Source organism: Anopheles darlingi, chromosome 2 (assembly GCF_943734745.1).
Source record: "Anopheles darlingi chromosome 2, idAnoDarlMG_H_01, whole genome shotgun sequence".
NCBI lineage: Eukaryota > Metazoa > Arthropoda > Insecta > Diptera > Culicidae > Anopheles > Anopheles darlingi.
The window spans coordinates 20,519,592-20,547,091 of record NC_064874.1 but is presented as its reverse complement, the minus strand read 5'-3'; the positions used below and the strand labels follow the sequence as shown (position 1 = coordinate 20,547,091).

The window sequence follows — 27,500 nt, the reverse complement described above, 5'->3', positions numbered from 1 at the left end:
ACCACATGATCTTGGATAGGTTCTGCACCTCGAACAACCCGAACTCGTCCGGTTTCAGGATCGGCTTGGCAATGCACAGCCACGGTAAGTGCTTCCGGAGCTGCGGGATGATGTAGTGGACGAGAAATCCCAGTATGCAGGCCCCGGTATGCAGCACATGGTTGATCTCGGGCTGCAGCACCGTAAAGACGGTGCTACAGTGAAGGCTAAACATGGCCACGGCTAACACGGTACACACGACGGCATCATTTTTCAGCCGGGCCGTCACCGTATCCTGCAGCTTTCTCGGCAACGGATCGTCCAGTTCGTCCTTTGCTTCGTCCCGGGCCGCTTCCTCATCAAAGTCCCGGTTCATCTCGTCCGTCGAACGGGCCGACGAGGAGGACGGTTCGTGTCGATCACCACCGGCACCACTGTGATCTCCGGCACCTTCTCCTCCTCCTCCTCCTCCTCCTCCTCCTCCTCCCCCTTCTCCTTTCGTATCATCACACGATCCCGAGGAAACGGAATGCTTGGGACCATCCCGGATGGCACCGCTGGACGTCGTATCATCATCGTCCGGGTGTGCCAATAGCATCGATTTGATGACGGCCCAAACGTACGTGTAATCGCTGGCACAGCGCGAAAGATGGTACGAAACCGTCACGAGGAACGCACAGAACATCGAGAACAGGACGTGCTGGGTACCGGTTTCCGAGAGCGCCCCGAAGGCGGGCCCAAACAGAAGCGTACAGGCCAGCACCGACCGCAGCACGGACAGAAAGGATGCCAGAAGGCTGCAGGATGCGTTGCTGCCGAACAGATGCATATCGAGCTGCTCAAGCAGATACATCGTGAAGGTGTTAATCTGCGGGAACAGACCCAAACTGAAGAGGAAAGGAAACGATAGGATCACCACCGACAGGATGTTTTGGCTCGTCTGCAGAAACAGGATGATGGAGATCGGGAACCCGAACAGAACGATCGTACCACCGGGCTGAACGGCCTGGCCCAGCTCGAGCTCGTAATCGCGCAGTAACCGATGGGTACCGAGGAGCAGCGCGCAACACAGACAGAAGTAGATCGGCCGGGAGTAAGTGACGGTCTTATTGAACCCATGGATCGGTGAAGCCGCATCCGGCTGCACGCTTTTCAACAGCGAATACTGGCTGCCCGCGATCACGAAACAAAAGATGAACGCGTACAGATCTTCGTAGAACTTCAGGTACAGCACGGCCGAACCGAGCAGCGAGACAAGCGTACAGAGCCCGATCGCCAGCACGACCTGTGCCCAGCTGGTGTCGCGATCGAACAGTGCCAGCAGCTGCAACCGGTTCATCGAGATGTTTAGATGCTCTCGGAAGCAGAGAAAATTAAGCGTAAATCGGTAGTAACGCTTTGGCCGCCCCGTGCCACCGGATGGACCACCACCACAACCAACACCGCTAGCGCCAACGCCTCCCCCACTACCACCCACCGATTCGGCGAACATCGAGTGGGGTACGACGTCCGTACTTTGGGCCCGCGATAGGCTACAGTCCGTAGAGGTGATGAGTGCCTTATCGATCGAGCCTGGGTGAGCTCCCGGGCCACCGGAGGAAGCGATGGAGGCCGTGTTGAAGTCATCTCCCCCACCACCGGCACCAGTTGATGACGAGATCGTGCCAATTGTCGCATTCGGGGCACTGAGAATGCTACCGATACCGATGCCGATGCCACTACTCGACGATGGTCCTCCTCCTCCTCCTGCTACTCCCCCGTTGATGCTCATACGGCGGGAGCTCGAATGGTGATGATGATGCTGGTGCATATGGTGCAGATGGTGATGGGCGTGCAGATGATGGTTGAGCGCACCGAACCGTTCCTTGATAGCGTTCGCTGCACATCGTAACCAACGGTCGGAATCGTCGCCAGCATAGAAATTCCAAGGCAGATCTGCTCCACTGCCAACCGTACCCGGGACTAGCTCACTCCCTATCGCACCGCTTCGACTTCCACCGATACCACCACCAGCATCACCCAGCTGTTGTCGACCTTGCGCTAGAGAAGATTGTTGTGCTGCTGCTGCTGCTGCTGCCGACGCGGCTGCTCCGATCTGCTGCCCTTCGAGTGCATCGAGACAATAGTGGCAGTTGTTGTTGTCATCGTCACGCCAATAGTCTGGGCCGAGGCTTGCACCACCACCACGCCAATAATCCGGCCCTAGGGTCGATCCATCACGTCTCGTATAGTCTGGACCTATGCTTGACGCAGTGGCAGCACCCGACCCAGACGTTCCCGAGCCGGATGCCGTCGTACCATCGTCGGCAAGTTTAAGCATTCTCATGCGGCAGTTTAGCTGACGGTAGGATCGAGAGGGTAAAGCATTCCCTCGCGAACGGAAGCTGAAGCTCCCGTTCGTTTGCTGCTCGGACAGGGCATTGTTACCGGGCAGATAGATCGGCGGTATTGGCACATCGGAACGGTAGTTGAGGAAGGTAATTAACGGGGCGGTAGCCGCATTCTCCGGTATCCGCTCGGCCGACAGCCGTTGCGAGAGTGTCCGATTGTAGATCTTGCCGCTCGTGCTCGGATAGTTATCCTCGATGCTAAGCCGTCGAAAGCTGAAACGACCCGGTGGTGACGATGAGGTCTTCGGGATTGCACCAAGACTACGCTGCGTGGTGGAGCCGGAATGGGAAGCCATGGCTCCACCTCCGCCGGCTACGTTGACTTCCTGCGAGGACCCATCCGAACCGATCGGAGCCGTCTTAAGTTTAAGCGCACCACCATCGTCTCCATCGTAGGGACGTGCCGGTGTTTCGTTGGCCGAAGACGTGGCTTCCTTCTTCTGACCATCCTTCTCCTTTGGGGGGCTAATGTCTTTCGTGATCAACAGATCCTTCGAACTGGCACTCGCATGCTCCCAATCGCTCGAGGATAGGCACCCGTGCTCATCGAACTGTTTCGCCGGTGATCGTAGCGTATGGCTGATCGTGGGACTCGAGGAGGTTTTCTTCACTTCCACCCCTGCCGGACCCGTTCCCGCGATCGCTTGCGCGACTGCCGTACATGACGCGTTCTTGGCCTCCACGATGACCACTGCATGCTGCTCGGAGCCCGTTCGATGATTCCGCGGTTCGAGGAGTGGTGAACGGGAACCCGCATTGTTCTCCGTGTCCGAGTCCGTCGATTGAAGGCCACTATCCTGGTGATCAATATCGGAATCGGCCGCATCATCACTGCGATCACCAGCGTCGTAATCACCATCGCCGCCAGTGGCGGCGGTGACCACTAGCGAATCATCTATCGGGTCGTCACCGTTCTTCCGCTGCTTCTGTTGCTGCTGCTGCTGATGGTGAAGCCGACGGAGTTGATCGTGCAACGTAAGATCCTCCTCACTGTCTGCTATTCGCCCATGACCCTGTAGCTTCCGTCCATCACCTTCATCGTCCGCTTCACGATCTACATCGACACTAGCTGGATGTTCTCCTTCTTCCTCTTCTCCTGCATCGTCCTCTTCCTCCTCGTCTTCTCCCTCATCAGCATCTGCATCATCATCATCATCCGCATCATCATCCTCCTCCTCTTCCTCCTCCTCCTCCTCATCGTCATCATCCTCTAGTCCATCGTCGTCCGAGTCATCCGACTGCAAATCGAATCGCTGCACAACCGCATTCTCATCCGCTACTAACCGACCTCCGCTCTTGATCGGCGTGTTCTCGTCCGATTGCTCAGCGATCGGATAAACGGGATCCCCGGTACCCGTGCCAACCATTGTCAGCAAGCTTGAACCAACGTCCCGGCCGCGGCAAACATCTACCAGCCCCGATCCGCTGCTTCCTTCGTTGGATTTAGTAAACAGATTCAGGTACGGGTTGCGAGACAAGCACTTGCTCGGTGGCGGCAGAACCGTGTGCCGCGGATTGCGCAACGTTTGGCCACCTATCACTTCCACACTGTTCGGGTGCGTCGGAGTGAGATTGGGGATCGAGGCCGGACTGCAGATTTCCAGGGCCGCACTCTTGATCCTGCGTACCGATGTTAACGATCGGGGTAATGGTCTCGTGCCGCTAGTCCCGTTGGCCGTGTTCGTGTTGGCGGAATGACGACGACGTTTACTACCACCGCCGCCACTAGCACTGTTCGCTCTGCCGCTGCCGGAAGTGATGCCCCCACCGGTACCGGCATTAATGCTACCCCCACCGCCACCACCACTACTACTGGCGATCGTTGGGAGCTGCAGTGCGGACATGGTACTACTCGAATCGCGTCTAATAGGAGTACCCTGGTGCGGCAAGTACGCTCCGGTGGATCCCTTCCCAACGCCGCCACCAATGCTGTTACTGCTACTCACTCCATCGTTCGGTGTGCTTTCGATCGCCAGCTGTACGGCCGACTTCGTGTAGCTATGGTCCATGTGGTAAAGATCGGATGGATCGAGATTCTGCAGCGCCAGCAAATGGTGATGATGATGGTGATGGTGATGATGGTGCAGCTGATGATGGTGATGGTGAGGATAGAGCGAGCTGGCCGATTTGTTGCTCTGATCGTCGGAACTAAGGTGCCGTTGTAGCATCGCTACACCTGATGAACTCGTTCCTTCGCGCCTTGAACCACTACCGCCAGTACCGGAGGTGGTGCCACTCGTTGATACGCCGCTACCGCTAGTGCTGCGCCCTACACCGCCTTGCTTCCGACGATGCCGCGCACCCTCGGATTCTCCAACACTGCCAACAACATCACTACCTATGGCCACATTTTCCGAATCCAGTGACACCTGCCTCTGCAGCTGGCTGTTCATGAACCGCTGCTTACGCTTCGACGTGTACTGATGCCGCCGTAGCGACGCATTCGATTGTGTTTGGCCCATCGTCAGCCGTCCTCCCGTTGGTTGATCCTTCGAGTAGCTTCCCGCTTCCATCACGATGGTCGCGCTACCACCGGCACTACTCGATCCTCCGGCAGCGTGACGTGCCATCTCCCTCATCGTACCGCTCTCGAGGGCCAGCTCGGAAAAATGATCCTGATTGGGCGTTGAAAGCGATCGTTTGTGGGTTGATGATGCCGAGCTGCCGGCGTGCACCTCTGCCATCGAATGCGTCTGCACCGTCGCCGAGCTCCGAGACCCTCTTCCACCGCTTGTTTCGCCACCAGCAGCAGAACCACCACCAGTGGCACCACCGCCCGTTGCACCACCACCACTTAGCCCACTGTCACTCGATTCGGAGCTATTCTTCCGGTGTACATCCACCTTTAGATCGATGGTGCTTGTCACCTGCTCGGGGAAGTCAAACGATAGGGCACTGTTGGCGTAGCTGTGGTTTTCGTCGCTCCCATGCTCGACCGATGTACGCGAAGAGGCGGCATTCACCGGTGGTGTGCCAACTACCTCGACCGTTCCTAGAATTTGCATCTCGATGCCCGCCTCATCATCGTCACCGCCCGATCCTGTACCAGCACCTGCCTTAGAGCGCCCGTTGTTGGCTAGTTTCGTTCCATGGCCGACAACACCGGCGCCCGGACCAACTCCTCCTAGACCGGGCTTTTTCAGGTTCGTATCCGACATTGTACGCGCTCGATCGTACATTCGGTGCAGTGCCACATTTACCATCTTGAAAAACGTGATAATGACGGCGATCAGCACACAGTACACGCTCCATACAATTATCGTTGTCGGAAAATACTACAAAGAGAGAAAACAGACGGAGAAATAGGCGAATTAATAATCGTATCTGAGTAACCACAGCTGAGCGGTGTTGCAGCAGACAGGAAAGGCTGACCAACGATCGAACATTTTTACATAACATACAGTCGACAAAACTGTCCAACTGCCAAGGACCCGAAACGCTGTTGGCAATGTTCGGGAGTGCAGAAGAAAGAGCAGTTGAAAGGATGCCATAAGAAGGAGTTAACTTTCAAGGCTGCTTATCCAATTAATATATCTGATGAGAGCGATGATTAGATAGAAAGCAGATAAGAAGCGCCACGTGCTGGCGGGCGTTCAGAGTTCAAGGTTGCTGTTTTGGCCCCTTTTTTGGCTGGGCGGTTTTGTTTGAAACGGTTCGGTAGGTTCGGCGGGGTTCGGTGGTTGAGTTTTGCGGTACGAGCGATCTCGCGGTCTGGTTGGTTTACGATGCCACAATAGTTAGCATTCACTTCGAGAGGCTGTAAACAGCAGCGTCGATGAGAGCGAGCGGCTGCAAAGCTATTGAAGGTCACGGCCGTTACAAGCGCGCCCAGAGTGATTACAGATACCGACTGCAGACAATAGCTGCCGAGTGAATGAAATGTTGAGAACGTTTTAATTTTGTGAAAATTGTGGACCTCCCATACATTACATAAACAAGCGTGACCTAATTCCATTGCACCGTCGAACGCAGCATCGTGTACAAGGGCAAAACCACCAAGATGACAAATATGCATTAACAATGCACAGCGAAGAGAATGTTATGAATAATATTTGTACTCTCCTCGAGTGCCAAATGCTCGTGATAGAACAAAATGATTGGTTCGCAACGAGCGAACATAAGCATATTAGGGGTGGGCAACATGGAATTGAACTAAAGGACTATTTAATTTATCATCCCACCGTTCATCGTCTTCCCTGAAACAAGGCCAGGGTCAAGCAGCTAACAGAACCAGCACTAGCGCGTTGTTTGGTTGAGCAAGTCCAAATGGGGGATTCAATCAGGCTGTACCAGTCAGCCATCTACGTGGGTAGGATGGACTGCGTTACGTGAGCGCTCGAAGAATGGTGGTGAAGATGCCCATTACCTTTTCATTGCGGCGGAGTTTTTACAAATCGTTTGGCAGCCACCACGCACTAATGGGCAGACAGAGTGTTGCGGACATTCACTCCATCCTTCTAGCATTTCCATGCCTTTCGGGTAGCGCTGTCAATCAGCTGATTCCATCGAACGTAGCACGCCGTGCTGTGCTCGTCAGTAGTCAGCTCCTTGGGAACGATGATCGTGATCAATTGGGCTCTTGGCAACGGTCGTGATGGTCGATACGAGACGCGCGATTGGTATAGGAGCCAACATGAATCATCGTATCAATCAGAGTGTCGCATGTGCGTATGTGCGAATGTTCGTCGGCCCATATTGTACCCGGGCCCTGACACGCATGAATCATCCCACTCTTAACGTCTCATCCAATGCCCTCTCTTACTTACCATGTAAATGATGAACGGAAGAAACAACAGAAACAACCAGATGTACAGATGGACGGCATTGCAGAAGACATTCTGATGCACGTCGTAGTACCAGCCGCCGGTCAGACTGGCCAGCACTCCTTGGCGCAGGATTTCCAACGTTTGCGAACCCATTGCTGCTCCTGCTGCTGCTTCTGCGGCTGCTGCTGCTGCTGCTGCTGCTGCTGCTGCTGTTGCTGCTGCGGTTGCTGCTCGTTCATTTCATCGTGCTGCTGCCGTTAGGAGGCAGGCGTACTTCCTCCTCAATGTTCGGCTAGTTCTTTTCTGCAGCCCCGCTAAAGCTCGAACACCAGTGGCCGATGACGATGGTACGGTTGCCGGCTGCGATACGGAAGTGGTCACCATTCGTTGTCTCGTTCGTCACACAACTCATGATCCGATGAGCAGCTGCATGGTTTCGGATGCAACATCAAAATGAAGAAATATTCTTCCAGAGCCCGCTGCTCCACTTTGCTCTAGCAATGACTGCGCTGAACCTCGTTGACGAACCGACAACAAACCTCTCTCGCAACAATGCACTCACGCACGGCACGCTTGGATGCAAATACTTTCATTAGCCAAAACACTGCCCACTCTGGCGACCAGACCCGTCGTCTTCCACTCTCTTGCACAAGCCCGCACACTTCGTACACTTGGCTACCTCCACGTTCCAGTTGCACTTCCTACTCTCTCCGGATCCTCTGGACTTCCTTGCTTTCCGGGAGGGGGTGGGGACCTACGTACGATCACTACTCTCAGCCCGCGCACTCGACCGCCCCTCTGAAGAAGTATGCCAGCGAGCCTGCCTGCTGGCGGCTTTTGCCCTCCTTTCGCGAGCACCAGCTGCGCGGAAGGGTACAGGTTTCAGGAACCGGACTTGCGAAGCAGCCCCCGCCGTGCCCGCACTTCTCACAAAGCACTACCGCTCTCGCTTAAACGTGCCACGGATATTATGGCACAGAATCGTGCGAAAGAACGGCGTGACCCCGAACGCACAAAATGTGTTGTAACGAGCTGCGCGTGTTGAGCGAATGGGGATTTCTTTTTCGGTGAAGAGCAAGGATCACGCTGCGCTGGGCTGATTAACGATATTCGCGGTCCTGATTACGAGGGAACTAATTCTTTTGCACCTGGGATCGCGTTTTGTTGCCTGCTACTCCTTTCTTTTCTTGGACTTCTCTTCAAGATTTTTCCTTCTTCCCGTTTTCCTTCGCTTTGACAGCACGGCCACTTAGATTTTGACAGCAGGTATTGCGGCTTGACAGATGGTGTTTTGAAAAAAAACATGGAAAAAATATTTCGATGTTCGATGTTCGAATTAAAAAATATTTTAATCTAGGGAAGGAGCTCTAATAGGAGTTCCGGGGATTATTATTATTCGGATTGCAACCACTATACATTGTTATTTTTGCAATTTCACATCAGGAAGTTTGGACTAACAAAATATTATGATAGTGTATTACGGTGCGATGTTTTTATTGTTGGAAAAATCATCCCGAGTGGGTTGGCAGGAAATATAATAGAATTTGAGCATAATCATAACAAAACATTTCCCGCCGAAACGAACTACAATCGACATCCTAAATTACTGTGCGTGCGTTATCCCAAACTATTCGCAGGACTAGATAGTGATCCAAATTCTAATGCGTTTAATGTGAATGCTGAAAACACGGTATCTCATTGTGGCGGAGTGAATGCCCAAGGATCTTCCAATAACAGCTCGTTGCCGAAACCAGCAAGTGAAGCTCCAGAGAATCCAATATCAAGCCTGTTGAACATGGATGCTATTCCCAGCAATTTTCAGATCGGGTATGTTCACTAAATTGTTTGTATAACACATTAGAAACTTGGTATTGCGATCCTGATGAGAAATCTGTCTTCTATGTCGTTGCAGTTGTACCAAAATCGAAGTAGTAAACATGCCGACTGATCAGGAAGGGCGCAATCAACAGTTAGCACATCCTTCGTTGCCTTCCGGTGTATCCTGCAGTAAATCTGCAGACGATGGGAACGATCAAAGAGAAGACGTTGAAAAGATATTGGATGCTACGGCAGTACCACGATATACACTTGCTTCTCTCAAACCTCTTTTTAATCCTGTTTCTGACAGCACTTCAACGGAAAGTGAATCAGTATCGAAAGTAGAGCAGTTGTTGATCGATACCAACCGGAAACTCGACTTGGTGCTAGAGAAACTGAGTCAAATGGACCGTAAGAGGATATTACATGAAACACAAATGAATTTGTTGGAGAAAAAAGTCGATATGCATTTGTCCTTAGGTGTAGTACCGAAAGAGAGAACAGACAAAGCAGCTCTAGAGTCTAGTAGCACAAGTAAAGGCAGTCTAGATAATTCGTTATCATTATTTTCGCCGGTATCGTGTTTGTTGGACTTGGAAAACTTGGAAGAGTTAGCTAGGGATAAGAACTATGTTAATTATGTGAAAACCCGCGTACAAGGTATGTTGCGTACCAAAAGAAGATCATTAAAACAAAGTATGGCTAGTAACCGAAGTCCAGGACGAACATATTGCTTGCGAATAGTGGATCTATTTTTTACCAGATTTTTCTTGACTCAATGCACTTGGTCAGGGCAAGCTCGCGGGACAAATAATCAGAGAATCCGTTTTAAAGATTTCGTTTATGTGATTAATATGTTTCACGAGACTGTGCACTATATCGATCCTTCGTTTACTAAGGAAGATACAGAATCGTTCTTGAAACAAATGCTTATATCAGCTAATTATCGGTTCCAAGCAGGTCCTCCAAAGTTAAAAGTTACAAGCCGCCCCAGAAAAGCACGAAAAACGAATATTTTAACAATCACCGAATCGAATGATAACGTCGAATCGTATGAAATAATGGAATTTGATCCTTTAGAGATAAAATCAGAATCAGAATCATAATGCAGAAAAGCTGAAAGTGTGTTGGGAAGAAAATACGCTTCCCTTTCATCTTCTAAACTTTTAAAAATTAACAAACATCGATTAAGGGGAAATGATAGAGATCTGGTAGTAATGGAATACTTCATAAACGTGCTCAAATGGAAAATAAAGGATTTAAATAAATAAGATATGATTTTGATGTTTCACACTTTTTCTGTTAGGCGGTTTGAATGATCGATTTACATTTTTTTGTATTTGTATACCCGGGGATCAGGGTGGGACCTCTTTTAAAATGTTTATAATTTAGAACATCTAAGTCAACATCAAGGTAAACATCTCACAATAATTTGAGCTGATAATGTTCGTTGCTGTTGAAATACCGTTGCAGGAAGTGTAAATAGATTTGGTGCGATGTTTTAGTTAAGACATTCATCGCGAGTCGTTTGGCAGGAAATATAATAGAATTTGAGCATAATCATAACAAAACATTTCCCTCCGAAACGAACTACAATCGACATCCTAAATTACTGTGCGTGCGTTATCCTAAACTATTCGGAGTACAAGATAGTGATCCAAATTCTAATGCGTTTAATGTGAATGCTGAAAACACGGTATCTCATTGTGGCGGAGTGAATGCCCAAGGATCTTCCAACAACAGCTCGTTGCCGAAACCAGCAAGTGAAGCTCCAGAGAATCCAATATCAAGCCTGTTGAATATGGATGCTATTCCCAGCAATTTTCAGATCGGGTATGTTCGCTAAATTGTTTGTATAACACATTAGAAACTTGGTATTGCGATCCTGATGAGAAATCTGTCTTCTATGCCGTTGCAGTTGTACCGAAATCGAAGTAGTAACAATGCCGACTGATCAGGAAGGGCGCAATCAACAGTTAGCACATCCTTCGTTGCCTTCTGGTGTATCCTTCAGTGAATCTACAGACGATGGGAACGATCAAAACGAAGATGTTGAAAACACATTTAATGCTACGGCAGTACCACGATATACTCTTGCTTCTCTCAAACCTCTTTTTAATCTTGATTCTCACAGCACTTCAACGGAAAATGAATCAGTATCGAAAGTAGAGCAGTTGTTGATCGATACCAACCGGAAACTCGACTTGGTGCTAGAGAAACTGAGTCAAATGGACCGTAGGATGATATTACATGAAAAACAAATTAATTTGTTGGAGAAAAAAGTCGATATGCATTTGTCCTTAGGTGTAGTACCGGAAGAGAGAACAGACAAAGCAGCTCTACATTCTAGAAGATCAAGTGAAAGCAGTCTAGATAATTCGTTATCATTATTTTCGCCGGTATCGTGTTTGTTGGACTTGGAAAATCTGGAAGAGTTAGCTAAGGATAAGAACTATGTTAATTGTGTGAAAACTCATATCCAAGGTATATTAGGTACCCGAAGAATGACACAAACATCCGCCTTGCACCAACAAAATATGTCAGGTAACACAAGAACAGGACAAACTTATTGTTTGCAAATAGTGGATCTTTTTTTTACCAGATTTTTCATGACTCAATGCACATGGACAGGAATAAGTATCAAGTCAGTTGCTGGAAAGAAAATTGCTTTAAAAGATTTTGTTCATGTAATTGATATGTTTTACGAGACTGTGCACTATGTCGATCCTACGTTTACTAAAGAAGACACAGAATCTTTCTTGAAACAGGTCCTTGAAAGAGCTAGAGTACGATTCGAAAGCGGCCCTCCAAAACGTAAACCAGGTAGTCGCTGCAGAAAAACCCCAAAAAAGCATATTTCAACAAACACCGAATCAATCGATAGCGATGAAATGGAAGAGAGTGAAGGCAAAGCAGCTATAGAGTCTAGTAGATCAAATGGAAACAGTGTAGATACTACATTTTCATTGTTTTCACCGGTATCATGTTTGTTGGACTTGGAAAATCTGGAAGAGTTAGCTAAGGATAAGAACTATGTTAATTGTGTGAAAACTCATATACAAGGTATGTTAGGTGCCAGGAGAATGACTCAAACATCTGTCTTGCATCAACGAAATATGTCAGGTAACACAAGAATAGGACAAACTTATTGTTTGCAAATAGTGGATCTTTTTTTTACCAGATTTTTCATGACTCAATGCACATGGGCAGGAGTAAGCATTAAGCCCGTTACTGGAAAGAAAATTGCTTTAAGAGAGTTTCTTCATGTAATTGATATGTTTTACGAGACTGTGCGCTATGTCTACCCTACGTTTACTAAAAACGATGCGGAATCGTTCTTGAAACAGATGAGTAAACATGCTAAAGAACGTTTCGAACGGTATCCTCCAAAACGTAAAACTGCAAGTCGTCCCAGAAAAGTACGAAAAACGAATATTTTAACAAACACCGAATCAATCAACAGCGTTGAAACGTATGAAAGAATGGATTTGGATCCTTTAAATATAAAATCAGAACCAGAATCATAATGCAGAAAAGCTGAAAGTGTGTTGGGAGGAAAAAACGCATCCCTTTCATCTTCTAAACTTTTGAAAATTAACAAACATCGATTAAGGGGAAATACTAGAGATCTAGTAGTAATGGAATGCTTCATAAACGTGCCCAAATGGAAAATAAAGGATTTAAATAAATAAGATATGATTTTGATGTTTCACACTTTTTCTATTAGGCGGTTTGAATGATAGATTTACATTCTTTCGTATTTGTATACCCGGGGATCAGGGTGGGACCTCTTTTAAAATGTTTATAATTTTAGAGGTAGAACATCTCACAATAATTTGAGCTGATAATGTTCGTTGCTGTTGAAATACCGTTGCAGGAAGTGTAAATAGATTTGGTGCGATGTTTTAGTTAAGACATTTATCGAAGGTTGTTTGGCAGGAAATATAATAGAATTTGAGCATAATCATAACAAAACATTTCCCTCCGAAACGAACTACAATCGACATCCTAAATTACTGTGCGTGCGTTATCCTAAACTATTCGGAGTACAAGATAGTGATCCAAATTCTAATGCGTTTAATGTGAATGCTGAAAACACGGTATCTCATTGTGGCGGAGTGAATGCCCAAGGATCTTCCAACAACAGCTCGTTGCCGAAACCAGTAAGTGAAGCTCCAGAGAATCCAATATCAAGCCTGTTGAATATGGATGCTATTCCCAGCAATTTTCAGATCGGGTATGTTCGCTAAATTGTTTGTATAACACATTAGAAACTTGGTATTGCGATCCTGACGAGAAATCTGTCTTCTATGTCGTTGCAGTTGTACCGAAATCGAAGTAGTAACAATGCCGACTGATCAGGAAGGGCGCAATCAACAGTCAGCACATCCTTCGTTGCCTTCCGGTGTATCCTTGAGTGAATCCATAGACGGTGGTAATTATCAAAACGAAGTATTGGAAAATGAATATATATCGAAAGGAGAGCAATTGTTGATCGATACCAACCGGAAACTCGACTTGGTGCTAGAGAAACTGAGTCAAATGGACCGTAGAATGATATTACATGAAAAACAAATTAATTTGTTGGAGAAAAAAATCGATATGCATTTGTCTCTAGGTGTAGTACCGGAAGAGAGAAAAGGCAAAGCAGATAGTCTGGATAATTCGTTATCATTATTTTCGCCGGTATCGTGTTTGTTGGACTTGGAAAATCTGGAAGAGTTAGCTAGAGATAAGAACTATGTTAATTGTGTGAAAACTCATATCCAAGGTATATTAGGTACCCGAAGAATGACACAAACATCCGCCTTGCACCAACAAAATATGTCAGGTAACACAAGAACAGGACAAACTTATTGTTTGCAAATAGTGGATCTTTTTTTTACCAGATTTTTCATGACTCAATGCACATGGACGGGGATAGGTATCAAGTCAGTTACTGGAAAGAAAATTGCTTTAAAAGATTTTGTTCATGTAATTGAAATGTTTTACAAGACTGTGCACTATGTTTACCCTACGTTTACTAAAAACGATGCGGAATCGTTCTTGAAACAAATGCTTTCACATGCTAAAAAACGATTCGAAAATGGTCCTCCAAAATTAAAACCAAGAAGTCGCTGCAGAAAAGCTCTAAGAAGGAATATTTTAATGAACGCCGAATCGATCGATAGCGATGAAATGGAAGAGAGAAAAAACAAAGCAGCTCTAGAGCCTAGTAGATCAATTAGAAGTACTCTAGATAGTTCGTTTTCATTGTTTTCACCAGTATCGTGTTTGTTGGACTTGGAAAACCTGGAAGAGTTAGCTAAGGATAAGAACTACGTTAATTGTGTGAAAACCCATGTACAAGGTATGTTAGGTACTAGAAGAATAACACTGCAACAAAGTATGGCAGATAACAATAGAATAGGACGAACATATTGCTTGCGAATAGTGGATCTTTTTTTTACCAGATTTTTCATGACCCAATGCACATGGACAGGAATAGGTATCAAGCCATGTACTGGAAAGAAAATTGCTTTAAAGGATTTTGTTCATGTAATTGATATGTTTTACGAGACTGTGCACTATGTCTACCCTACGTTTACTAAAACTGATGCGCAATCGTTCTTGAAACAGATGCTTTCACATGCTAAACAACGGTTTGAAAATGGTCCTCCAAAACGTAAACCAGGTAGTCGCTGCAGAAAAACGCCAAAAAAGATTATTTTAACAAATACCGAATCGATCGACAGCGTTGAAACGTATGAAAGAATGAATTTGCTTCCTTTAGATATAAAATCAGAGCTGGTAGAGGTTTGTTGGGAGGAAAAGACGAATGAATTGCTGTAAAACTTGAATTTTGAAACGTATCAAATAAGTGCAAATGCTGCGGATGTTGGCTCTGAACGTGTCCAAATGGAAAATAAAGGATTTAAATAAATAAGATATGATTTTGATGTTTCACACTTTTTCTGTTAGGCGGTTTGAATGATAGATTTACATTTTTTTGTATTTGTATACCCGGGGATCAGGGTGGGACCCCTTTTAAAATGTTTATAATTTTAGAGGTAGAACATCTCACAATAATTTACGCTGATAATGTTCGTTGCTGTTGAAATACCGTTGCAGGAAGTGTAAATAGATTTGGTGCGATGTTTTAGTTAAGACATTTATCGAAGGTTGTTTGGCAGGAAATATAATAGAATTTGAGCATAATCATAACAAAACATTTCCCTCCGAAACGAACTACAATCGACATCCTAAATTACTGTGCGTGCGTTATCCTAAACTATTCGGAGTACAAGATAGTGATCCAAATTCTAATGCGTTTAATGTGAATGCTGAAAACACGGTATCTCATTGTGGCGGAGTGAATGCCCAAGGATCTTCCAACAACAGCTCGTTGCCGAAACCAGTAAGTGAAGCTCCAGAGAATCCAATATCAAGCCTGTTGAATATGGATGCTATTCCCAGCAATTTTCAGATCGGGTATGTTCGCTAAATTGTTTGTATAACACATTAGAAACTTGGTATTGCGATCCTGACGAGAAATCTGTCTTCTATGTCGTTGCAGTTGTACCGAAATCGAAGTAGTAACAATGCCGACTGATCAGGAAGGGCGCAATCAACAGTCAGCACATCCTTCGTTGCCTTCCGGTGTATCCTTGAGTGAATCCATAGACGGTGGTAATTATCAAAACGAAGTATTGGAAAATGAATATATATCGAAAGGAGAGCAATTGTTGATCGATACCAACCGGAAACTCGACTTGGTGCTAGAGAAACTGAGTCAAATGGACCGTAGAATGATATTACATGAAAAACAAATTAATTTGTTGGAGAAAAAAATCGATATGCATTTGTCTCTAGGTGTAGTACCGGAAGAGAGAAAAGGCAAAGCAGATAGTCTGGATAATTCGTTATCATTATTTTCGCCGGTATCGTGTTTGTTGGACTTGGAAAATCTGGAAGAGTTAGCTAGAGATAAGAACTATGTTAATTGTGTGAAAACTCATATCCAAGGTATATTAGGTACCCGAAGAATGACACAAACATCCGCCTTGCACCAACAAAATATGTCAGGTAACACAAGAACAGGACAAACTTATTGTTTGCAAATAGTGGATCTTTTTTTTACCAGATTTTTCATGACTCAATGCACATGGACGGGGATAGGTATCAAGTCAGTTACTGGAAAGAAAATTGCTTTAAAAGATTTTGTTCATGTAATTGAAATGTTTTACAAGACTGTGCACTATGTTTACCCTACGTTTACTAAAAACGATGCGGAATCGTTCTTGAAACAAATGCTTTCACATGCTAAAAAACGATTCGAAAATGGTCCTCCAAAATTAAAACCAAGAAGTCGCTGCAGAAAAGCTCTAAGAAGGAATATTTTAATGAACGCCGAATCGATCGATAGCGATGAAATGGAAGAGAGAAAAAACAAAGCAGCTCTAGAGCCTAGTAGATCAATTAGAAGTACTCTAGATAGTTCGTTTTCATTGTTTTCACCAGTATCGTGTTTGTTGGACTTGGAAAACCTGGAAGAGTTAGCTAAGGATAAGAACTACGTTAATTGTGTGAAAACCCATGTACAAGGTATGTTAGGTACTAGAAGAATAACACTGCAACAAAGTATGGCAGATAACAATAGAATAGGACGAACATATTGCTTGCGAATAGTGGATCTTTTTTTTACCAGATTTTTCATGACCCAATGCACATGGACAGGAATAGGTATCAAGCCATGTACTGGAAAGAAAATTGCTTTAAAGGATTTTGTTCATGTAATTGATATGTTTTACGAGACTGTGCACTATGTCTACCCTACGTTTACTAAAACTGATGCGCAATCGTTCTTGAAACAGATGCTTTCACATGCTAAACAACGGTTTGAAAATGGTCCTCCAAAACGTAAACCAGGTAGTCGCTGCAGAAAAACGCCAAAAAAGATTATTTTAACAAATACCGAATCGATCGACAGCGTTGAAACGTATGAAAGAATGAATTTGCTTCCTTTAGATATAAAATCAGAGCTGGTAGAGGTTTGTTGGGAGGAAAAGACGAATGAATTGCTGTAAAACTTGAATTTTGAAACGTATCAAATAAGTGCAAATGCTGCGGATGTTGGCTCTGAACGTGTCCAAATGGAAAATAAAGGATTTAAATAAATAAGATATGATTTTGATGTTTCACACTTTTTCTGTTAGGCGGTTTGAATGATAGATTTACATTTTTTTGTATTTGTATACCCGGGGATCAGGGTGGGACCCCTTTTAAAATGTTTATAATTTTAGAGGTAGAACATCTCACAATAATTTACGCTGATAATGTTCGTTGCTGTTGAAATACCGTTGCAGGAAGTGTAAATAGATTTGGTGCGATGTTTTAGTTAAGACATTCATCGCGAGTCGTTTGGCAGGAAATATAATAGAATTTGAGCATAATCATAACAAAACATTTCCCTCCGAAACGAACTACAATCGGCATCCTAAATTCCTGTGCGTGCGTGATTCCAAACTATTCGCAGGACTAGATAGTGATCCAAATTCTAATGCGTTTAATGTGAATGCTGAAAACACGGTATCTCATTGTGGCGGAGTGAATGCCCAAGGATCTTCCAACAACAGCTCGTTGCCGAAACCAGCAAGTGAAGCTCCAGAGAATCCAATATCAAGCCTGTTGAATATGGATGCTATTCCCAGCAATTTTCAGATCGGGTATGTTCGCTAAATTGTTTGTATAACACATTAGAAACTTGGTATTGCGATCCTGATGAGAAATCTGTCTTCTATGCCGTTGCAGTTGTACCGAAATCGAAGTAGTAACAATGCCGCCTGATCAGGAAGGGCGCAATCAACAGTCAGCACATCCTACGTTGCCTTCCGCTGTATCCTTGAGTGTAACTACAAACAGTAGTAGTGATAAGAATGAGTCGTCCGAAAATGAATCTGTGTCTAAGGGAGAGCAGTTGTTGATTGATGTTGACCGAAAACTCGACTTGGTGCTGAAGAAACTGAACCGTTTACAGCGTAGGGTGACGGTCATTGAAAAAAACATGAAGATTTTTGAAAACCAAAAAAAAGCTTGTGCGCCCAAAAAAGAACAGGTGAGAAAGGAAAGGCCTATGCCGGAGGTGCCGGAAACGAGCAAGAATAGTCCATCAGTCCCGGATAAATTGGTACTCCCTTTTACGCCGGTATCATGCTTATTTGAATTGGAAAAATTGGAAGAAAAGGCTAAAGATATGCACTTCGTTAATTATGTGAAAATGCAGGTAAATCGTATTGTTGGCCTCGATGTAGAGGAGGGTAAAGGATATTCCTATTGCTGGCGAATACTCGATCTATTTTTTACCAGGTTTTTCATGACTCAATGTACATGGTCAGGACGGCTTAATAAAAAACCATCTGATGGTGTTTCAAAGAAAATCCGTTTCAAGGATTTCAATTATATGATTAATTTGATTCATCAGGCAGCAAATTATGCTGATCCTTTGTTTTCTAGAGAAAATGCGGAAACAGTGCTCAAGTTGGCGTTTAAAAGGGCGATACGTCGGTTTCAGTGTAGCGTTCCCCAGACCCCAACTATTCCAGATGGTGCGATAGTTACGCCAATCGAGGAAATTTCACCAAATATAAAAATGATAGGTAGTGTCGAATCGTATGAAATAATGGAATTTGATCCTTTAGAGATAAAAACAGAGCTTGAGATATGATATAAATTAACTGAAGAAGTGTTAGGAGATACGTCATCGTTTTATCCATTTTTCTAGTTTATTTAATAGCTAATGACGCAAAACTGGAATCGTTTTTATTTGTAATTATTGTATAAATTATTGTATAAATGTTCTCTAATAAATCATATGTACTTGAATATGAAAAAGAAGTATTGGAATGATTACGTAAATTTATACCTTTCGTCCTTCCGGTCTCGCTATTTCAATAATAGATTTATATTTCCTTTTTGATGATTTGCTGATGACATTTTACATTCACATTTCACTCCCCACTTCATTATAACAGATTCAACTCTTGGACACATAGGATTGGGCGATAAAAGCGCACTTGAATCTTAGGTGCAAAAGCATTTTCAAACACCAACGATAGCTTGGAAGATAAATACAACTTTGAATTTGAATGTACTCACTCTATCTGTTCCCGATCACCAAGTGTGTGTCCTGTCCTCATAGCACACTCACTACACCGGAACCGTGCTGAAGATCGCTTAATGCTTTGCTTTGTGCGGGTTTCTTCATTATCCGTCTATAATTTATATATAATATAACATCTATATTCATGTCTATAACAGAACGAGACATATCTAGATTGATTTTAAAAGGTCTTGACCTCACAAATTTGATTATCATTACAATAACAGAACCACGTCCGTTCGCAGAACGTCCTGCTATAAAATTGACCGTTATGGAATCTCTGAAGACAATGAAAAGCATTACCAATCATAGGTTTATCGACGAAATCTTATCTTTAAATCGCTGTTCCGCGGTCGATTGTTCAACAGACTCAAACGGTTTAATTGTTTATGTTTTTTTTTGGGCGTAGTAAAAGTTTGAAGTAAAACACAACAGGGAAGAACTGTTTCTGTCTCAGCGTGCTGATGCGTATGAATCTTGCATTTAATTTGCAATAATTTTCAAGATTATGTGGTATCACTCTGCCCGAACCAGCCAATATTCTCCTCTAAAAATAATGGCGGTATGGCATGAATTGATCGTTTCGGCGTTCGAGGTGTTGCCGCTTCTGTGCATACATAGCGAAAGACATCTCCGGTCCTGAAACAGTCGCTTTCACACTTCATTTCGACGATTACGTCCCCGCCTTTTATCGGAAGACTACGGGCACCTCTCTGCTTCCCGGTGCTGCATGTTGGGAGCACGGCAAACCCATTTTTTCTCCACTTTGTGGGGAGGTTCTTCGAGTTTGGGCCTCACACAAGAATCAGATTAGCTTAATTTATGCATGATTGTTTGCATGACGCCTGGCTGGCCAGTTGACTTTGGGGGAGCCACGAAAGGTAGCAAGGCGTGTTTCGCGTCTTCGGCTTTAAGTTTTTGGCAAAATCCTCGAAAGCACGCGGCACGCGGAATGATGCACCGAGGTGTGGAATTGCAGCTTACTTCTCCACCTCATCAGTTGGAACGTAAGTCCTATTAACGTGGAAAATATTTCACAAAACCTCATCTCGAGGCGAATAAGTTTACGATTGAAATCCAATTTGTAAGTAAAATTTTACGAGCCAATGTTTGTTCTTTTGATTTGAATTATCTGCCCCTATTCGTTGATACCGTTAAGAACTGGATAACAGAAGGCAAATGCTTACAGTTGGATTCTATCGAATCTCTTCCGCATAGTTTTTTATATCAAACAATCCTTTTATTTATTAATGTTGTGTTTATTTGTCGTGCATTCTAGCTTGGCTTTTCTCTGCAACACTTCTCAAACCACAACGTAGCCAGCGTAGTTACTGATACCGCAGAGGTTCTTGCCGCGTGCCAGCTTCATGTAGCCCTCCTCACCCCACGAGCCCCACCAGTTTTTCAGAATCCAGTACTCCTTCGTGTAACCGATCAGTAGCATCGCATGGTTGACCTTCGAGTTATCGCAAGCCGCCTCGTCATCGTAAATTCCGGTGCTGCGGATGTACGGATAGTAGCCAAAAGGGTTATTGTTACGATTCCTCGGCAATACACAATGTATCGTAGCATACCTGTACAGCTGGAAAGACTTTGGGGCTGCATTCAAGCTCACCGGCAGTGGGCCAACCTTCCACAGCGCATACGCCAATGCTTCCTCATTTTTCGGTAAGATCATCCACTCGCTAATGTTGGCGATAGCGTAATCTTTGTTGAACGCGCAGGCTCCTTGCTGAAAGAGGAACGATCCGAAACATGCGTATGTTATGGCTGATAAAACAATATCTTTCACAAAATTTAAGTCAATGGCGCGTTGAGCTGATGGATGGAACCAGCTTAAGAAGATCCGCATGTTAGTGTTCTGTAATGTAATAATGTTGCTCGCAGATCGTACGACGCGATCGGCGCGTTTGGCTGAAACGAAACCTCGAAAACGCACGAACAATAGTATCAGTTCCAGTTGGGTTGAATGATATGAAATCAGCTTTGCTGGTTACAGGTGTCGAAAGTGACACCTTTCCTACCGACGCCATTTTTACTGCGTGCAAAACCTGATTGATGTATTCCTGTGGCGATCGTTTCGGCTACATTATGCGGCTATCATCGCGGCCTGCATCCTGCATTGGCCCGACGGCATCCTGTCAAATCCTCGGAGCGGCGATGACTCGGCAGCGGCATAGTTAACACCTTTTTTTCCAGGACGTTCGAAATGCGCGGCCACAGCGAGCATGATGCTGCTGTTTGCTCAGCAGCAGCAGCAGCAGCAGCACTCGATCGGCCGTCCTCCGGTTGGGGTTGGTGCATCAAACGTACCGATGCACTCGGCCCGTCCGGTGGCGGCATTGTTTGCATTTCGGGAGAGGGCAACAGCAGAAAGCTGCAGCAAACCGCAAATGCAGATCGGATTTTTTTTTGTTATCGGTTTGGGGTGTGAATTTGGTTTGAATTGCTGCTTGATTTGTACGCAAGTGGTCGTTGCTTTCGGTCGTCTCAATGCTGCCAACAATGCTTCTCTGGCAGCCCGGGGCGCAGGACAACCAACAAACACACACATCCCTCTTCTGGCCACTTTAAGATCTGGGTCAAGATGGTTAATGTGCAGTTTTGTTGGGGTGGTACAACTTTTCTCATTGATGCACCGTCGGTCACTTTCTCGTCGTACACTCGTCCCTGTTATTCCGTCTGCTATCGAGTGCCCGGTTCCAAATGCTGGTTCCATCGATCGCACAAACTGCTCCAAATAATGGCGGGCGTATTAATCGACGGTACAATCGGGTTAACACTGAGGAATAGATGATGGTCAATTGTGGCGAAGCACTCGTTTTTGAACTTGTTTACCTTGGCAAGTCGAAAAAAAAAAGCAAATAGCTGACCAAGCGAAATCGGTCAGTGGTTCCACAATCGTTCCACGATGAGTGCTGCTAGCTAAAATATCAACGTTTGTTCGTTCGCTCAGTAACATTACCAGCAGCACACCGTCTTGATGAAGAGCTTCAGCAATCGAGGAAGCAAACATAGTGATTGCAGTAAAAAAATGTACGATCTCCAACGGAAAGTTTATTAATGCGTTAACATTATTAAGAAACAGCAGTTTCGAGCAACTAACGATTGCGTTTGCTTTTCAGAACTCTACCTTGTCAGTCACAGTACAGCATGAAATAGTTACGACTATAGAATACCGAAAGGTGTGTCATCGGAATGATCATGCCATTTGAATTCGAATTAGGCAGAGTCCTATTTCAACGGACAGACTACTTCATTAGATGCAACTGGCCAGCCAGCGGTTTCTATACTGTAAAGAATGAGCTACAGCCGCAGGCATTCATTAGCCACAATCCTCATCCGCTTCGTACAGAGCGAATTCTCAAGGCAAGTGCTCAGTTTCAGTTGCCTTCTGATTTATGCTAATGCCAGTGTCCCCGGTGCCATCGCAGGCCAGTGCCAGTGCCGGGACGCTGAGACAAATCCGCAGACCAGAAAAGCCCAACCAGTGCTAAGTGGTGCATATTTTATCCGCATCCACAGACGCATCCACTACCAGTAGCAGCCGAAGAGGGAAGATACCGCTCGATATCACGCGGCGGTCACCATTTGACCGGAGAAAGGGAGGGTGGTGGTGCGGTCACAGCGCGCAGCATGATTTAATTACAGCGTCGATTAAAGTGAAAAATGTGCAACACTTTTCATCCGCGAATGACGACGTGCACCGCGCGCGCGCGCGCGCCCCTCCCCGACGATCGACGATCTCTAATCGACGTGAGGGCAGTACGCGCGATCCACCCCGATCCTTCGATCGTTCGATGGTTTGTGTCGTTGTGGAGCAAACCCTATTATTAAACTAGTGTGCGCACCAGCCCAGCAGTGGGCTGATGTGACCAATTTAGCATTCCAGCTCAAGTGTTTGTGCCTTCTTGTAAGTGCGCCCCGATCGTCGGGATGACACTTCGTCCGGGAGGCCAACTCCGGGCTGGGCTACCGGCCCGCTACCTGGTAGTTGATTGCCGCCGGCGTGTCCACAGCACGTGCGTGTGTGTGTGTGTGTGCGACTCTGATCGAGTATGCGGATCGTCCTGTATGACGCGCACTCTTCGCTTCTTACGCTTCTTCGCCTTCTTCTTCTTCTTCTTGTACTACCTTCTTGTGCCCGGCCAATATCCCGCTCTTTCCGGCCAACGCATGTGTCGGGTGTCGCAGATTAAAGCACCCCGATAAGCAGATTATGTGCGGTGTGCAGCAGCAGCGCGCCATTCGACCAGCACTTATGACACTTCGGAGGGCGCATCGGAGTGCAACGGCCACAACCGGGTGGTGACGCTACGGGACGGAAGTGGAACTTGTTTCACATAACTTATCGCGCGGTCCGCTCCCATCTCCCGCCGGCCCGATGATCCGAAAGGTAGCTTTCGGTGGAAAATAAATTACTATCACTGTCCACCCCGTACGTGCGTGTGTGCGAGAGTGTGATAAAGCTTCAGCTGGGTTCAGCGCGCCCGAACTGGCCGATCCTTTTCGCCTTCGACAGCCAGAGTGCCACTGATAGTGGACGGTGCTGGGATAGTGGACGGCCGCGAGTTCCTGGCAACGTTGACGTTGTCGATCGATTCCCCGTCCGTCCGTTGGTTTCCACTTCTTGCACACCTTTCTACCGGTCGCCTCGGCTGCTGGCAGCTACTGGACCAGTTCGAACGGTAACCCCCCGGTACGTTATCTAATATTAATTAACATATAAATATTGATCTTTGCAGTCCTGCGGTCCTGTCCGACGATCTTATCGCACTATCTGATGCTGCCACTGGCCCCGCTTGACCGTTTGCGCCCGGCCGTGCCGTCGCTTGCCATTAGTAATGGATGCGTTCGAGAATTAGTTTACAACCTGCTACAACCTGCTAGAGCCCGGAGTCACTAAAAAGAGAGAGGAGAGGAGTTTGAGGAGACGTAGTGAGTGAGTTCAGTCACCGGCTTGCTGTAGACGACGACGTTGATCCTGAACCGATTGGACTGTGTGTGTGTGTGTGTGTGAACATGGCGACGTTGTGGAAAGATCGTTACCGATAACCTGACGCTTGACATGCGCTGGGCAGCCTTCGATCTCTGCTTCTGCCTCCAAGCCCCCGCCTCTGGAGCCACCATTCAGCGTGCGATCGTTTGTTGCAGTTCGTGCAACTTCTGCGGGTTTATCTCGACAGATAACACCATTTAGCTAGAAGAAGGGAGGCCTAGGCCACTAGACAGGATCTTTCAACACCCCGCGATGCTCTAGAGTGCTCACCGAGGGAAGCTGAACACACGATGTAATTAATCGATGCGGAATCGATAACGAAATCAGAGGGGCAGTCATATCCGCGGTTCAGGCCAATACCGGACGCGCGCGCGCGCGCGACCGTACGTTGTCGCTAATGAAATTTTAACGAGCCCATAAAATTAAGTAAATAACTCATAAATAGGTGCCAACGCATCGCCATCGTCGGTCTAGGACAGGGCTGCGAGTCGAAGCGATCAGTGTTCTCGATCTTTTCTCGCTTTAATTTGTGACGCAGAATGTCTTTATTCGAAGCGAAGCCTTTGTGTTGCTGCTTCATGTTGCTCCCTAGACGGTGGATAGCGTCACACAGGGCAGACTATTGGTCATCAGATGCAACAGATGAGATCATCAGCGGATGGGTTGCAAATTTGTTCGCGTTTGAGGTTCCAGCACTCGAGCACCGATCGAGCGAAATGCAAAGTGATTTAATGATTTACGCGCGCACCACGCGTGCATCGGTGAAATCGGTGCTCGCGATCGAAACATTTTCACGCTCGCGAGCGACACACAAACTCGACCTCGATGTTCATGTTTGCCAGAATGGCGTCGGGTATTATGCATATTCTACATTGATTCCCCGAATCCCCCCGGGGGCTCAATCGGCCTCGGTCGGTCAGGAGCGCGCATATCGAACGCAATCTTTTCCCCTCGTGGAGCATGATGTTGAAGGGGGGTTGAGAAGTGGTGGATGCGTTCTTGGAAGATCGACTCGAACGCAGCGAGAACGCGTCGACCGACCATGTGTGTCATGTTAGCGAAGCTCGTGCCGCCGGTTTGTAGTTTGTTGGTGCAGCATCCACCACCACGTGACTACAGCAGCGGTGAGAAAACATAAATAAATGATTTCAATCGTAACATGTGTGATACAATTTATTTTAATTTCTCACCAGCCCCGGCTGTGGGAGGCAATTGCTTACGCTGCTCCGGAGGCTGAAGGTTTCTGGGAAACGCTACGTAATCCAGTCCGGTAGTTCCGGGATCTTTTAATTTGATCTACTTCTAATTGATTTTCCGCGTTAGGCGTCGGTTTGCGTCTCCGAGGGGCTTCGTTACGGTGTTAAACATTTATCCAACTTTATGTTTCATATTTAAATGCTGTAGATAAAATACATGAGGCATCGTAAATAAAACCGATATTGGAACCAGAGGGTCTCTGTTTCCGAATTTTCTCAATCTCTGTTGCCTTCCTCTTTTTGCGTCTTGGTTGCATCGTCGATCAGCGAACGAAATTGCAGAGGGCGTCATCGGTTTACCACATCGCTAATGCCGAAATTAATGGGTGTCCGGCCACAAGTCCCCAACGCGGGACGGGCGTAAAATTTGGTAGACGGCAATATTTATGACCGACTGACCGGTTGGTCCGGATCGACTCGTGGAGGCGTCTCCGGTTTGGGGCAGGGCGTCCACAATTAACACCAGCCATTCCGGGACCGGGACGAGCCGATCGACGGGTTTGCGATCGGCGCGAAGCATCCTTAATTTGTCTCCAATCAACAGCCCTGGTCTGGTTCCGTTGGTACGCTGGTTCGGTGCGTTCAACGACCTAGACGCCTTTCCGTGCCAAACCAGACTCGTAGGCCCGGTAGATCACATTCGCAATTCGGTTTCGCGCCCGCCTCTGCCCGGTGCTCGTTGCTCGAGGGCGTTAGTCGTTCGCTGTCTGCCCGCACGTTCCGGTGTGGAGTTAGTGGAGGAGTTATAATGATTTCTTAATTATTTGCCAGCTGCTCGCACAACACGAGGCACGACACCTTCCTCTGCGTCGGTTTTGTCGCCCGCTCGCGTCGTCGTTGTTGGCGTTGGCCGATGCAGTAACGCAGTGTTTAGCATGATTTCGGTTGGTGGCTGCCCACTCCAGCCGCACACGGCTAATTAGTGCAGCGTTAATGTCCGCACCGGAACGCGGGTGTGGGGTGTAGAAAGGAATTTGATGCCGTTTTTGGGGGAGCCGCGCTTTTGGGGACTCTAATTGCATTCATCGCGTTCGAACAGTCCGAAAAAAACGACCAAGAGCTGGATGAGACATTGTGTTGTTCCGTGCAGGGCACGTCATTTAGACCCACACGACATGGCCTGAGGCCCGGCCGGCCGGCAACAGCAGCATCGCCACAACAACTTGTTGCAACAGCATCGAGACACAGCATCGAAGTGACGGAATACACGCAGTAACGAGTGGATTCTTTGGATTCCAAATTTGGTCAAATGAGTCGCTTATTGCAGGCACATGATTTAGGCCCGAATCAGGCAACTAACCCTGCCGCTGTACACGGGTTCGCCCGGCATCGCTGACAGTAGTTAAGAGATTCCTTACTTCTTCTTCTTCTTCTTCGTAGCGCACGGCAACACCGCTCTATTGTGGGTTATGTGGTGTTCATGTTGCTTCGCCGGATTATTTGGCGCAATTTTATGCTTTCTCACGGTGCTGCCGGTTGCCGGGCCGATGGCCGTTTGGCTAGGACGGTGGTGTGGCTTGCGTTCAATCTCACACCTGCTCACCATGTTGGGCACGACGCAAGGTTGCTGGGATGATTACCACCACCAGGTTGGCTCACTTCATTTAGTGAGCAGTTCGTAAACGCCCGAGTCCGAACACCTCATCCGAGACTCGTCGGTGCTCGGTGGAAAGTGCAACAAAGTGGTAAAAAGAAGAGCATCTAAGTTGCCAGTGGAGTCGACGCGAATTGAAATTGAATCTTTCGCTTATCGCACGACACGCCACAACATAATGCCTCGTCTTCAACCCGCGAAGCGATAAAAAATGGATTCGATTGAAGATTGAATTAAATCGAGAACATGCAATGCCGCCGATTGCCACAACCAGCGCAACAGCGCCACAACAAACTGTTTGTACTTCATTTTAATTATTTATGAATGAAGTAGCAAACTGGTTACTACTTCACTCCGCTTCACAGCGCGGTGCAGCAAGGAACACATAGAGTGAGAGAGAGAGAGAGAACATAAAACTAATTGCATTTTCTCACCACTCACCGCACACCACGGATCGAGACGATCACTTCAGCGATCGCGACTTCAGGAGCACTCCATGCCGCCGTGCCACATCGTTCAATGGATTGCTGCCGGGCAGCCCTTTCCTCTAGCGAAGAAGC

At 46.6% G+C, this 27,500-nt stretch overlaps 4 protein-coding genes across 20 annotated transcripts in view; 2 read left to right on the top strand and 2 right to left on the bottom strand.

Annotated features, from left to right (window-relative positions):
* Positions 1-8,371, bottom strand: part of LOC125948423 (protein pecanex-like) — a 15,021-nt gene extending 6,650 nt beyond the window's left edge. The window contains exons 1-2 of the mRNA XM_049674423.1: positions 7,136-8,371; positions 1-5,644 (exon numbers count right to left, since the gene is read on the bottom strand). The exon at positions 1-5,644 is cut by the window's left edge and continues 153 nt beyond it. Of these exons, the coding sequence (XP_049530380.1) occupies positions 1-5,644; positions 7,136-7,288 (5,797 nt within the window). The 5' untranslated portion in view covers positions 7,289-8,371. The remainder of the gene's footprint in view (positions 5,645-7,135) is intronic.
* Positions 8,372-8,611: 240 nt separating this feature from the next.
* Positions 8,612-18,737, top strand: LOC125948425 (uncharacterized). Of its 17 annotated transcripts, none has more exons than XM_049674434.1 (3): positions 8,612-8,884; positions 13,126-13,190; positions 15,510-17,182. In XM_049674434.1, exons 2-3 carry the CDS (start codon positions 13,159-13,161, stop codon positions 17,017-17,019), a joined length of 1,542 nt encoding a protein of 513 aa, XP_049530391.1. In that variant the 5' UTR covers positions 8,612-8,884; positions 13,126-13,158; the 3' UTR covers positions 17,020-17,182. The 17 variants fall into 17 exon arrangements, with proteins under 17 accessions (XP_049530391.1, XP_049530394.1, XP_049530390.1 ...); XM_049674437.1 differs by lacking the exon at positions 13,126-13,190 and adding an exon at positions 10,722-10,786; XM_049674433.1 differs by lacking the exon at positions 15,510-17,182 and adding an exon at positions 13,276-15,345.
* Positions 8,844-10,204, top strand: LOC125948429 (uncharacterized). Its single transcript, XM_049674457.1, has 2 exons — positions 8,844-8,962; positions 9,048-10,204. Exons 1-2 carry the CDS (start codon positions 8,931-8,933, stop codon positions 10,057-10,059), a joined length of 1,044 nt encoding a protein of 347 aa, XP_049530414.1. The 5' UTR covers positions 8,844-8,930; the 3' UTR covers positions 10,060-10,204.
* A 1,657-nt stretch (positions 18,738-20,394) lies between the features above and the next one.
* Positions 20,395-21,434, bottom strand: LOC125951997 (procathepsin L-like). Its single transcript, XM_049681190.1, has 3 exons — positions 21,405-21,434; positions 20,666-20,823; positions 20,395-20,590 (listed from the first exon to the last, which is right to left on the bottom strand). Exons 1-3 carry the CDS (start codon positions 21,432-21,434, stop codon positions 20,395-20,397), a joined length of 384 nt encoding a protein of 127 aa, XP_049537147.1.
* Positions 21,435-27,500: the final 6,066 nt, after the last annotated feature.